General features: G+C 45.0%; 1 protein-coding gene across 1 annotated transcript in view; it reads right to left on the reverse strand.

Moving 5' to 3' along the window:
- Window positions 1-14,801, reverse strand: part of Mroh8 (maestro heat like repeat family member 8) — a 68,632-nt gene that overhangs the window by 18,453 nt on the left and 35,378 nt on the right. The window contains exons 9-13 of the mRNA XM_032904628.1: window positions 12,931-13,066; window positions 10,188-10,306; window positions 5,314-5,466; window positions 2,504-2,664; window positions 1,391-1,526 (exon numbers count right to left, since the gene is read on the reverse strand). Coding sequence (XP_032760519.1) covers window positions 1,391-1,526; window positions 2,504-2,664; window positions 5,314-5,466; window positions 10,188-10,306; window positions 12,931-13,066 — 705 coding nt within the window. The remainder of the gene's footprint in view (window positions 1-1,390; window positions 1,527-2,503; window positions 2,665-5,313; window positions 5,467-10,187; window positions 10,307-12,930; window positions 13,067-14,801) is intronic.

Here is a 14,801-nt window from a genome sequence, read left to right on the forward strand (position 1 = left end):
TGCTAAGTGGTAGAGGGAATAGTTAAATGATCCTTAGATGACAAGTAATAACTCAGGAAAGTATTCATTTTTTATCAATGTGTTAGTAAATGCTTTCTTCCTTCAGTAAGACAAATGCAAAGTCTGATTGCTCAAGCTGTGGCCACTGCAACATTGCTTCCTCTGTGAGCTGGCAGGAAAGGAAACTATCAAGTCCTTCCCACGTCTCTCTCATATCTCACAGTCTGCATTATGCGGCTGAAACATACATGCATTTGCTCTAACTTCTACAACTACACTAATAAAACATTTTAGAACTCTTAAAAAGCATAAATTCCTAAGAAACGAGAATAAGACAGTAGACAATAGCAAGTTAAAGATGCTGGAAGAAATTTGGAAGCTTAAAATACTATGGCAATAACTTGGACCAGACAAGGGGAGCCTAAAAGTAGGGAGAGACTTGGTGAAAAGCACATCCTGCCAGAAGGCCGGATGTGGGCAGAATCCCAGCACTTGGAAAGTCCAAACGTCCTTATTTGGACGTTTTGAGGCCAGCCTGAGCTACTTGGGATGCTGCCTAAACAAAAAAAAAAAAAAAAGAACCCCCCAAAAAAAACAAAACAAAAAACCCCAAAAAACAAAATGTATATACTGATAGGAAATAGTTTCTGTGTGTACCAAGCCCAGGGATTTTCAGCAACCCTCTGAACTTTCTGTATATTTATGCTGTGAACATAAGACTGCTCTAAAACATATGGTTCTAAAAGGAAGACTGGGTTAGGAAACATATCAAATACACACATGCACAGGTATTTCTAGAAACTCCATTAGTGAAATGGACAGTTATGAGTTAAGAATCTTTTTCTATGTATGAGTGTTAGGTTTTGTGGTTTTCCCTTTGCCCAGACTGGTTGGTCTGTGGCTCCTGGGCTCAAATGGTGATCCTGTCTCAGCCTCCTTAGTCACTGGGATGGCAGACATACAATAATCACTTGGTTTTTAGACTTTTTTAATCTAAAAATTATATTTCAGAGACTATATATGATAACCTGTAAATCCTAAAAAATATATTTCCTACGAGGGCTAAAACATCCTTTTAGATAGGAAGCTTTCTGACCTCTAATTTAAAGGGCCATCGTTTTCTAGTCTATATATTACTACATCAATTTTTTTCTTCACAAGTTTAGATTACTTTAGGTAATTTTCAAAGGATAAAAGTAGGAATGCTCACACTGTATTAAACTCTACCAGTTCCCTCCAGGCCAGAGCCAATGTAAAGAAACACACAGATTTACAGATGAGTGTTAGAAACAAACTTGAAAGACAGTAAAAATACCACCCTTTGAACAGGGTCAGGGATCCTCAAAGGGGAGCATCCTGTGCTGACAGGATAGGGCAGAGAAATGCTTACAGCAACAGCCACATAGGCCATCTTCTCCTGGGCGGGCCCGTCATGGCATTTCTGCAGCTTCCTCAGGAGCCTCCATAGGACCCAGGTCGTGCTGGACAGCTCTACCTCCAGGGTTCTCCACAATTCAGCCAGATGCCTACAAATCCCAGGATAACAAGCATCACTTAAAGGGCTTAACCAGGCCTCCATGACCACAACTTTCTTAGCGACTGTTTGGAATCCAACCTTTCTGTGAGAGGTTTTCCTCTGCTCAGTTCTTCAGGTATCAGTAGACAAAGCACCTGGCAGTGGAATGAGAACTGCACTCTCACTGCCCGGCACTGACTACAGCCAGTCACAATGAAGCTGACCAGTGCCTCTGCTTTCCCATGACATGGGCTCGCTCCAGCCACCTCTCAACCTTGGCTGGACAAACCAGGGACTGTGATTACTCTCCAGGGTTCACCCCATTTTCTGAAGCCAGCCTTTTCTCCAGCTCTCCCTCGACTATCACCTCCCTTCAAGAGAAGCACCAGTGGTGTCTTTCTGCCAGGTTTTCTGTTACTTCTCCATGCTTCTCAGCAGAGTTCCTGTAATGCTTAGATGTCTCCTTGTCACGGGTTCCCTCTGTACTCCACACACTGCTCAGTGCCCTGCATGTGCTCCTCTGAAGGAAGGGTCATGTGTGAGTCCCTCAGAATCCTCTCAGAAGGCATTCAAAGACACCCTTACCCCATCCAGTCTGTGGTCTTCATATGTAAAAAACGTCAGCTCCAAATAAACACATAAACCTCTGAGCCCACTTAGATTTTAAAGAAACTTGTAATTTCTCAAAAAAATTATAAATTTAACATCACATCTAAGGCCAGCCTGAGAAAAATATTGGGACTTTGACTCAAAATGAAACTGTCTAGCAGCAACTTCGATATAAGGCCTGGGAGTCAGACAAGCACTGCGAAGCAATGAATCCCAGGGCTCACATGATACTGGGCTATACTGCCGTCGCTCCCCGCCCTCGTTCATAACTAACGGTTTGAAGAATTCAGTCCATTCGTCCTTTAGAACACTCTTCAGGCACCAGTGTGTATCTACACTCCTCTACAGTAATACAGCAGCTGAACGAGGTTCTGTTACCTGTCATATGGCACTGGATGACATAAGAGGTGGCTGAGCACTATATCTGTGTACTTAGGTCTGGAGACAAACAAACTCACAGTATTTATGATTTGTTGCCGGACACTAGCCAGGGTGATTATCGACAGCCGGGCACAGATAACACCTATTATTTCTGGGACCTGAAGAGGAAAAAGACATCACTAGGACCTTAATTCTGAGGGACAATTATAGATTTTTTTTGTAGCATCTTCTGAGAGGTGAGGGGACAAAATATTTCTGAGTTTGTAAAGTTTAGAATGCTAAGGGTTTGTTTCACTGCCAAAGCACTTGCCTAGTATGAATGGGACCAGGGTCTCCTCAGCACTGTAGATATGACAGTTAAAACTTTCCAATCATCTGCTGGGCGTGGTGGTACAAACACTCAGGAGGCAGAGGCAGGCAGATCTCTGTGGATTTAAGGACAGCCTGGTCTACATAGTGAGTACAAGGACAGCCAGGGCTATAGGGAGACCCTGTCTCAAAAAGTAGTATATATGACTGTCTGTGTACAGAGGTATTTGGACGTGGCGGACCTGTAGTGCAGAGTGCTTGCCTAGCATAGATGAGGACCTGGATATCTGATTCTTAACACTAGAGGCAGGTGGGGGCGGGGAGTGGGGAAGGGAAAGACGGAAAGACGTGCTGAGTGTAGCAAGAATGTTTGCTTGAGGGGCTGGAGAGATGGCACAAAGCCCTGTGTTCTTCTAGAGGTCCTGAGTTCAAATCCCATAACCAAATGGTGGCTCAAACCATCTGTAAAGGGATCTGATGCCCTCTTCTGGTGTGTCTGAATACAGAGGTGTACTCATATACTAAATAAATAAATAAACAAACAAACAAATAAATTAAATAAATAAATAAATAGTGTGTTTTCTGATTTTTCTTTTAAAAAAAAAAAAAAGTGAATTTTGATTGATTGATTTAGATTGATTGAATGAATGAGGCCCTGCATATCCGTCCCCATCTCTGAAAAAAAAAAAGGCATCAAAAAAAAGAATCTCATTAAAGAAGAAATGAAAGATTGGGAAGGATTTACAACTCAGGATATCATTGAGAAAGCAGTCAAGGTTTTTTTTTTTTTTTTTTTTTTTATTGATTTATTTTTTTTTCCCTTTTTTGTTTTGAAATTGATTGATTGATTGATTGATTGATTGATTGATTGATTGAATGAATGAGTGCTCTGCTGCATTTTTTATTTTAATTTTTATACCTCTTTTTTTTTTATAAAATATATTTTTATATTTTTTTTTTTTCTTTTCTATTTTTCAGAGCTGGGGACCAAACCCAAGGCCTTGTGCTTGACCACTGAGCTAAATCCCCAACCCCCATAGTGATTTTTTTAAACAAAGCTAATAAAACAGTCATGTTATGGTGAGGGAGCCCTTCTTCTCGGATCTTTCAGGAAGCAGAAGCCAAGGCTTTGGTTCGGTTCTTCCTGTGCTTGACATCCTGGCATAAAATGGCTGCCATTACCCCCAGGCGCCAGAAACTGGCTGAAGGATGATTTATAGATGCCATTCTAGTCAGAGAAACATGAGGGGGAACCTACTGGGGGCTTGAGGGACAGAGGGAAGTATCATCCTTCTGGGTTGTCTCTCTGTTTGCTCATGAAGCCTCAGCTGTGCCTGTGTCACGAACAGGAAAGGTAAAAAGATGGGAACCATGGTCTTGGCTATCACTGTCAGTCAGTGAGCCTAGCATAGAAAGTGCTCTGTCCAGATCTCCTGTACATAGTTAAGAATGTGATTTACTGCAATTATTTCATACAATTGAATCACTACAGTGAGAATATATTTATTATTTTAATCAACATATTACATATTAATTATACTAATCAAAGCTTTTCACAGTTGGCCTTTCTGGCCAATGAAGGCCCCAAACCCATCCAGGAGCCTTCTGACTGCTGCCTCAAGTGTTCAGGTTGTATCTTTACTATTTTCTTTCTTCCTTTTGTTTTTTTGAGACAGGATTTCATTCTATAGCCCTGGCCATCCTAGAACTCTCTATGTAGACCAGGCTGCCCTCAAACTCAGAGATCCCCTGCTTTGGCCTTTGAGGCCCAGATGCTTTTGCTATTCTCATAAGTTTAAAAAAAAATTGGTTCTTATCATTTTAACATGGCCTTCCTTGTTGAGATTGCTGCCGTGTTGTGCACTGAACCCAGGGCTTTGTGCATGGCCCAGTGCCCCTTCACATTCACTCTTAAGAAAACTGAGCAATGCAAAATGTCAGCGGCTCTTCAAGCCTCACTCTCTTCCTCAGAAATAACTACACTTACATGTTTAGCTATTTCTGTATCACTCTATGTTTAAGTAAGATAGTCAATTCATTAAATGGTTTTGGGGCAAAGTTTTGCCTAGTACCCTGGAGCTGCCAGGAATCCACTATGTAACCCGAGCCAGCCTTATCCTTTGATCTTGTCTCGGCTTTCCAAGTACAGGGATTACAGGTATGCAGCGCACACCTATGTCTGTCCTTCTTACTAGAAAGACTCATTATTGCTGTGTTTCTGTAAGGGGGCTATTCACACACCATGGCGTGTATGTATGGAGGTCAGAGGTCAGTGCTGTCCTCTTTTCCACCGTGAGATCTGGGGATTGAGCTCAGGTCATCAGGCTTGGCCAGCAATGCCCATCTCATGGAGTTTCCTCACTGTGCCTGCCTCTGTCCTTTTGTATTTTAGATGATAAATTTAATTATTTCTTTCCTTTGTCATTTCTTGAAGTATGAGTTTTAAATATATGGGAAAAGCTGCTATCAAAGCCCAGAAAGTGGCCCTGTGCACTTACCTTCTCAAATCGAGCCTCTGCACTCTTCACCAAAGTTATCAGCAACTCCCCTGCTGTCTGCTGGATGTAGGGATGCGGCAGGCTTTTCAGGCTGTCCAACACGGTCATTATAAACTGGCCAAGCTCCTTAGAATCGAGGAAAACTTCAAAGACCTGCAACGACTCAGGAAGATGAGCTTTCAAGATGGTCTGGCCCAGGAATATAGCCCACGCTTGCCTAGTGCTCCTAGTTCCTCTAGGCTCCTCCCAACGGTTACCACAGCTTGCCTCTCTGCTGCCAAGTACAGCCAGGAGCCAGGCACACAAGAAGACCTCTCCTTACCCTTCTCCCTTCTCTCTCTACCCCCTACTCTCTTTCTCTACTATGTGTCCCCAGTCAGCCTCTTCCCCTCTTCCTCTCTTTCTGTCCTTCTTTGTCCCCCTTTCTTTTCCTGTACCCCTTTCTAGGTCCCTGCTCCACTCCCTGGCCCCCTTACCCCAATAAACTTCCTTTAGTACTAAGCCTATACAGCATGGCTTGATTCCTCAGGGAGAACACCTTGGCTCGGCCCGCTGCCCCACATACTACTGTGTTTTATAAAACACACCACCTAGGATGCACAAAGCCCAGCATTCCCCACTGAGAGAGGGGGACAGGGAGGGAGAGCTTTACTATCTGTTACTGGCTTATTGACTGTGATGGCTGTGACTCTCTGCAGTCAACTTGGCTACATCTAGAATTAACTAAAACCCAAGCAGCTGGGGACACCTGTGAGGGATTTTTCTTTTCTTTTTTCCCAGCATAATCTTTTTATTGATTTTGGGAAATTCACATAATGCACCTGATCATACTCACTTCCCAGTCCTCTCAGGTCTGCCCCCCATCTCTCTCTCTCTCTCTCTCTCTCTCTCTCTCTCTCTCTCTCTCTCACACACACACACACACACACACACACACACACACACACACACACACACACACACACACACACTCACTGGAGCATCATCAGACTCCCAATAACCAGCCCCTGAAAGAAAAGTGAGTCTTTCCCCACCTGCCTCCCTGCCAGAAGCCATCGGTTGTGAAGAGCTACACTTCAGCATCCTTACCATAGTTGTTAAGAGTTCTCTTCATTGGCTTCCTGTCTAGGCTGTTACTTTTTGGGGGTGGAGTGAGCTGGATTGTCATAGAAGGCTTCTATGACTCTTTTTCTTAACTATGAGTCTGCAGACATTGGTACCAATGCAAAGGTAGCTTTCTTGTTCTTTATAATCAGAGGGAGCATGGACCACAGACATCCATCCAAATGACCTCCAGTGTCAACATAGCCTACAGACCTCAATATGGTCTCTGACTGCAGCTCAGACCATGAACAGCCCTCTGCAGCAGCATGGGTCACAGACACTGACTATAGATCCCTTGGGAGCAGCACGGGCTATGGATATCAAAATGGACTTAGAGGCATAGGCCACAGACACCAGTAGAGTTCCCAGCAGCAGCCTGGCCAATGACTATCAACATGGTTCAGAGGCAGTACAGACCAGGGACATCCACAGGACCTCCACTGGCAGCACAGACCTTGGAGCTAAGACTACAGACATCAATATAGCTCTCAGCTGAAGCACAAATTGTAGACATCAACATGACGTCAGGCAGTGGCACTGACACGGGCATCCACCTGGCCTTCAGCAGCAGCATGAATGGTTCAGGTGACAGCAAAGATTACAGACATCCACCTGTCTTTCGGTGGTAACACGGACCATGGACAACAACTTGGCCCCTAGTTGCGGCAGGACCATGGGCCCCAACATGGCCCTCAATGGCAGCATGGCTCACAGATATCAGCATAGTCTCAGGTGGCAGTACAGACCAAGCACATCAACATGGCCTGCAGCAGCATCCTGGACCACAGACACTGTTCTATTATGGACTATGGACACCCACCTGTCCGCCTGTGGCTGCATGGGCCTTGAACATCAACATGGCCTCCATCGGCAGCTCAGACCATAGGCTGAACTTCAGACTGCAACATGGCCTGGGGTAGCAGCATGGACCATGGATACCAACATGGCCTCCAGAGGCAGCATGGACAATGGAGGTCTTTCAAAGAGGTCCAATCCAGAATTTGAACCTTTCTTCATCTTGGACATCTTGTCATTGCTCAGCGTCATGACAATTGGCTGGACGGTATGTCCAGGAGCTGAGGCCTGCGGCACACCACCCTGCTGACCCTACCCAGCAACAACATGTTCCTCAGAACCAGAGCCTTCTCTCAACCAGTCCCCATAGTCGAGCCGCGTCTCTAGCTCTCTTACAACCCACACAATCCGTTGCTCCATCTCTTCTGTCTTGCCCACCTCTTCATTGCATATTTGTTCAGTGCAGTGGCGCTGGAAACTACAGTGTGTTACACAGTATATATTTTTCCCAAACAGTTATACATGGAAATATTCATTGCAACAAATATTCATTTATTCAAGTTGTGGGTCTGGTTTCTGGTTTCTGACACAACATAAATTCTGACCATCACCAAGACTAGTCTTGACCAGAGTCAGGGTGATCTTATGACAAGGCTCCAGGCTGCTGCACACCTCCCAGCTCTTGGTGTTTGCCACCCTGAGGCTCCATCAACTCAACCTTTGTGCTTATAGCCTGCACTGCTACCCTTCAATCTCCCTCCCAGCAGGGCAAGCATATGGGCTACAGCCATGGTTTCATGGCAGGACCAGCTGGCAGGTACAGGACTGGCCCTACTCAGTAATGACATCTGGCTCTGCAGGACTAATGCCTCCACACGCTCCAGCAGCTTGTAGATGGAGTAGATGATGGGGTAGCCCAACTCAATGAGCCTTCAGAGGATCTGGGGGTTTCAGTTGGTCAGCCCAGACCTTTTGGTAAGGGATGTTTCTCATAATTAAATCATTTGAAGTGGGAAGACCCACTTTTAACCTAGAACTTTTGCAATAGGAAGAGCCACCGTTAATCTGGGCCACATGTTCTGCTGGCAGCCTATTTGAAGAACATGAAGAAGGAAGCTTTTGCTCTTTGTCTGGTTGCTCTCACTCTCATTAGCAAGTCCATTCCGCCACTGGCATAAGAGTCTACTTCTTCAAGATTCTGACATATACTGAAGACCAGCTGAGACAATCAGTCTCTCATAAACTGAACAACTACTAGAGTCTTAGATTTTCTGTTGGTATACAACCATTGTTAAACTAGCTAGACCACAGCTGGTAATAAGTCTTTCACATACATACACATGCATATACATATGCATATATGTATTCATTTATGTGTATGCATGTGTGTATATAAATATGTGTGTATGTATGTATGTGTGTGTATATATATATACACACATTATATATATATATATAATATAATATAATTTCTGTCCCTCTAGCACACACTAACACATTTATTAAAATGGAAAACTGGACACACCCAAAGTCCACAGTTAAAGGCTATGCATGGCCTTTTACTGCTCGGATTTGTAGAGAGAAGCCTTGTTGTGAGACCCTCAGAGAAAATCACACTTTATATTTCTAGGAGCACTGAAGGAAACACACTGTGCTGACTAGCTGATAGCTTCCTTGGTGTAACTAAAGTGTTTTGTAGGGAGACAACCCATTGACATCATGTGTCATCTGCTTCTTGGAGCACTTGGCAGTGTATGAAGTCCTCAATATGACTGGATGATACACTCTACCAGTCACTTACTATGCAGCAGGTGATAAGCCAAGCATTTTTCACACATCATTTCATTTACCCACTATGACAATGGAACACCCGTATGTAGATTCCCTGCATAGATGAGGAAACTGCTACCTAGACTGAACTGCCTGGTACCTTAGACCCTATATAAGTAAGATTTATAAGGATCCCTTCATGCGTGTTTGTGTTCATGTATGTATGCACACATGGATCTATAGGTATGAATGCCTGGGGGTGTGTATTCACATGAGGTCTATCTCAGTGTCCCCCTCCATTACTCTCCATCTGATTTGTTGAGGCAGGGTCCTTTACGAAATCTGGTGCTCATCAATTCTGCTAGGCTAGCTGGCCAGCAAACCCTAGGGATCCTCCTGTCTGTCTCCTTGGAGTTAGGACTATAGGAATACACTGCTAAACCCAGCTTTCTTGTGTTTAAACGTGGTTCCTGGAGATTGAGTGCACGCCTCCAGGCTTGCACTGCAAGCACTTCACTGAGCCATATTGCCAGCCTGTTTCTCTGTATCCTTATCCCTGACATATCTAGCAGATGCATGGGTCTTTGTTGAGCAATGGGTTAAGTGGGCTACAGTTAGAAGCACATAGCTTGCTGGCTCAACCATTCTCTCTTGAAGCTTCTCCATGCAGAAGTTTCACATGAGCAAGTGGCTGGTGTCCAGTCAGAGTTTACCAGACTGAAGTGACTGGCCTCTTCTGCAAGCTGACATAAACTGCTAAACTAAGAAAATAGGGCAATCAGATGGGGGGGGTACAAGCTTTTCATCTCAGCATGTGAGAGGCAGGCACAGGTAGATTGTTGTGAGGTCCAGGCCAGCATGGTCTATGCAGTGAGTTCCAGATTAGCCAGTGAGTGATACCCAGTGAGACCCTGTCTGAAAGAAAGAGAGGGAGGGGGAGGGAGAGAGGGAGAGGGAAAGGAAAGGATCGGAAAGAAACCTGGCATGTAAAGTCATGCACATGGTACCTTATTTGCAAATCCAGAATGTTTACGGAGCACATTCCCCAAGCAATCTCTGTGGTTGGTTTATAAGAAACAAAGAGAACTTCCCAATGTGATTTTTACCATCTCACATTTCCACAAACAAACAAGACTTCTGGCTTCTCTCCACCCTTGCTAGCCCTTCAAGCTGTGTGTCTGGATGCTTCGAACCTCTCTAATTACCTGGACAATTTTGAAGGGACAACAGTAGAACCCTTTGAGGTTATACTGCTCCAGCAGCTCCTTGCATTTTTTCAAAGTTTCTCTCAGGTTCTTGCCACTGTCTCTGTCCTGCGTGATATCTGGGGAGAGAATGCATGGGCGGTGGTTATGCTCTGCTTCCGTTCTTCCTGCTCGTTCACATCTCAGTGTGTGGTTTTCACAGGAACACACTAACCTAATCTGAAGGTAGGCTCTGCCCTCCTCCTTGTAAAGCAATGTATACGAGCAGCCAAAGGGAGATGGAAAGGGCTTGTAAGAGCAGAGCTTTGGGATGATTTGCTAAGTACAGCATAGGGGTACAGCACTGGCCCACTGGGGAGGAGTTGGGAGGGTGTCCGATGAGTTTAAGTACTGCCAGGCCTGACCTGATCACAGACCTCCCACGCACCCAGCCTTGCTAACTCTTGAGCAGCCACTCTCATCATATGGCCTTGTTTCCTGTGTGCTTTGTTGTTGTTGTTGTTGTTTTGAACTTTTAAAACAGGATCTTTCTACACAGCCCTGGCTGTTCTGGAACTTACTATGGTAGACCAGGCTAGCTCCCGAGTCACAGAGCTCTGCCTTCCTCTGCCTCCTGAGTACTGGAATTGAAGCTGTGTGCCACCATGCCCGAGTTGTTTCCCATGTTTTAATGTGACTTCATATTGCTGGACAGGGCATTATAAATATTTGTTGAATCAATATTTGAATTATTTGGTCTTGGGCTGTCCAAATATTCAGAAATGAGCTAAAACTGGACAACAGGAGGATTTCTATCAGTTAGATAAAAGCCAGTACTCCTAGCAGGGCATAGTGGCACACGCTTTTAATCCTAGCACTTGAGAGGCAGAGGCAGGGGGATCTCTATGAGTTCCAAGCCAGTCTGGTCTACTTAGTGAGTTCTAGGACAGCTACAGCTACATAATGAGACCATGTATCAAAAAACCAAGCCCAAACCACACCAAACAAGCCAGTATTCCTTAGGAATTTGTGAAGCCAGTTCCAATCTGCTAAAAGGAATAATTTCCCTTACCTCTGGAAGAAAGGGCATATGGTTCTCCATCGATGTGTAGCCATAGCTGCATGTCCAAGCCCATACTGACCCTCCAGGCTCCCTCAAACCCTATTACCAGTTTGGTCTCTTTATAAGAGCAAGGTTTCCCCCTGCCCCTCTATCTCTTGTTATATCTCTCTCCCTTGATTGCTATTCTCTTGCCCCTGCTATTGTTAATAGATTATCTATCTATCTACCCATCGATCCGTCCATCCATCGCTGAGCATCCTTGCTATGTTGTTCCTCTGACTGCCTTTCACCTGTTCACTTGCTTGCTTGCTCTTTATTCTCCCCCTCATTTTCAGAAAGCCTTTTCTGAATCCCACAACTCATTTGATTTTTTTTTTCTTTTTTTCAGAGCTGGGGACCGAACCCAGGGCCTTGCGCTTGCTAGGCAAGCGCTCTACCACTGAGCTAAATCCCCAACCCCCAACTCATTTGATTCTTACTCATGGGTCTGTAATTGTCCTCCATTTTACTGCTAATGATACCTATCTGTTGACTCTGGATACCAACTAACTAGACTGTGATATAAAGATTAGGGGCATTGGTACTCTAGTTTCTATTTGCCTTGGTTAGGGTTCTATTGCTGTAATAAACATCATGACCAAGGCAACTTGGAAAGGAAAGGGTTTATTTGGCTTATACTTCCATATCATTGTTCATCATTGAAGGAAGCCAGGACAGGAACTCACCCAGGGCAGGAACCAGAGGCAGGGATGATGCAGAGGCCATGGAGGGCTGCTGCTTACTGGCTTGCTCCTTGTGGCTTGTTCAGTCTGCTTTCTTATAGGACCCCAGACCAACAGCCCAGGGATGACTCCACCCACAATGGCCTGGGTCTGGCCATATCAATCACTAATTAAGAAAATGCCGACAAGCTTGCCTAAAGCCCAATCTTATGGGGGCATTTCTCAATTGACTCAGATGACTTTTTATGTATCAAGTTAACATAAAACAGCCAGCACACTGCTGAAACCCAAATCAGTTATGAGATACAGTATGGAGGCCCAGACGATGGTAAGAATCTCACCCACTTCTGACCAAACCAATAGTTCCAGTTTGTTTTTATGGCCACTTGTCTGGTTACTCACAGCCATGCAGATAGAGGGTCCTGGGGGTGGGGTGGGGGTGTCCAAGACAGTGTTATGGTTGCAATGTTGAAATCAGTGTCTTAGTCACTGTTGTGATGCTGTGAAGAGACACCATGACCAAGGCAACTCTTATAAAGGAAACACTTAATTGGGGGGCTTCTTTATAGGTTCAGGGAGTTAATCCTTGGCAGGGAGCATGGAGGCAGAGAGGCATGGTGCTGAAGCAGTAGCTAAGAACTAAATCTCAACCTATAGACTGAGAAAGAGACACTGGGCCTGCCATGGGCTTGAAACCTCAAAACCCAGATCCAGCGACACATTTTCCTCAACAAGGCCATAGCTCCTGAACATTCTCAAGTAGTGCCACTATCTGGTGACTAAGTACTCAGATTCATGAGCCTCTGGGAGCCATTCTTATTCAAACACCACATCAGCATTGGTTCTCTGCCCACGGACTACAAACCTTTCTCTCTATGGACTGCTGAAGAACACATTTATAGACCTTGGGAAGGAGGGCAAGGGGAGGGCAGCCTATGCTGTGCTAGAGATTAGATCCCACCTTCGTCCAGTGTCTTACACTTCAGTCTCAGAGTGATGTGAAGCAGGTAGTGTGTCCCCTCTGCAGCCTCCTCAGCCACCTCTTTATGTGGGTCCCCACACAGCAGCGCCATCACAGCCACGAGATGTCCCAGCCTGTGGAACTGCAGTGGAAGCTGAGCAGGAAGGAAAGTGCTGTCACATATGGGGACATTTCCACCTTAGACTGGAGCTCTTGAGGACTGACCAAAGCTCTGTCCCCAAATCAAGAAAAGTGAATGGGGTTGGGGATTTAGCTCAGTGGTAGAGCACTTGCCTAGCAACCGCATAGGCCCTGGGTTCGGTCCCCAGCTCCGAAAAAAAAAAAAAAAAAAAAAAAAAAAAAAAAAGAAAAGTGAATGGTCACAAGCAGCCCTGAGACCTCGGGAGGGTTACTGTCTCACAGATTTGGTACAATACACCCAGCTAGCCAAAGGACAACCTGACCTAGGAAGACATTCTAAAAATCGAGGTGGCTTTGGAGTAAAGATATTCATTCCAGCACTAGTGTTGGTTGTTGAGAATCAGTTTCTGTATGTAGCCTTGAAGGTTCTGGAACTTCCAGCATTGTTTTTAAAGATCACATTTCGACAATATTTGCCTAGTAATGGGAACACTAATTATGGTACAGTCATCCTATGAACACAATAACCATTAGAAATCAAGCGTCTGGCCTGGAGGTGTGGCTCAGCGGTATATCCTGTCCCTTCTTAGGACCAACAGCATAAAAGAACAAAAGCCACCGTGACAACCACCAGTAAAACAAGAAGTTTAAGACACACTAAGCATAGCATTCCCTTCGGCTTTGTAAGACCACAGAGCAAAGTTGTGGCTATATGCACAGTGTGGGATGTGTAATATGATCCCTGCTCTCCAGAAGGTTAGAGGCAACAGAGAGAGGTGCTTCTATAGCTCTTCAGAAACTCAGCCCAGCAATGCTATAACCAGCAGCCGGCCATGGCCTGTTTTGGGAAAACTTGGCAGCGCTTACACAAAGCTGGACCAGTGAGAGTTCTCCTCCCTCCTCCCACTCCCTCTCCTCCTCCCTCTCCTTCTATGCATCTGTGTATGTTCCGGTACATGCACTTCTGTGAGCACATACGGAGGCCAGAGCTCGGTAGTAAGTGTCTTCTCTATCTTATTTTGAGACAGGATCTCTTAGTGAATCTGGGGCTCACCATTTCAGCTGGACTAGATGGCCCAGGAGCACAGGGGATCCCTCTGTCTCTGTGTTGCTAGTGTGTAGGGGGATTATAGGTATGTGCCACCATGCTTGGCTTTTACATGGCTGCTGGAAATCCAAACTCAGGACCTCATGCTTGAGCTGTAAGCATTTCACCCACTTCCACAGCCCCAGCAATGACTTTTTTAAAAACAAAATAAATAAATTGTGGTTGGAAGGATATCAAAGTGGTTGAGAATGCTGTCTGCTCTTCAAGAGAATCCAGATTTGATTCCTAGCACCTATGTGGCTCAAGACTAGACTATTTGTAAGGCCAATTCCAGGTGGTCTGATGCCCTCTTCTGGCCTCTGTGGGCACCAGGCATACATGTGGTGCATAGACATAAATGCTGGCAGAGCACCCATACAAATGGTGCTATGAAAATAAAAATATTAGGCCAGATGTGGTGATGCAGACCTTTAATACCACCACTAGGGAAGCAAAGGCAGGTGGACCTCTGCATTTGAGGCCAACCTGGTCTGCAAAGTGAGTTCTAGGACAGCCATAGTGAGACCTTCTCGCCATAAACAAAGAAACCAAAAAGCAAAAATTAAAACTATTTTTATTTTAGTGTTTGTATGTGTGCGTACACATGTGTGAGTGAGTGAGAGAGAGAGAGAGAGAGAATGATTACATATGGGCTCGAGCA

Source organism: Rattus rattus, chromosome 5, assembly GCF_011064425.1.
Source record: "Rattus rattus isolate New Zealand chromosome 5, Rrattus_CSIRO_v1, whole genome shotgun sequence".
Classification (NCBI taxonomy): domain Eukaryota; kingdom Metazoa; phylum Chordata; class Mammalia; order Rodentia; family Muridae; genus Rattus; species Rattus rattus.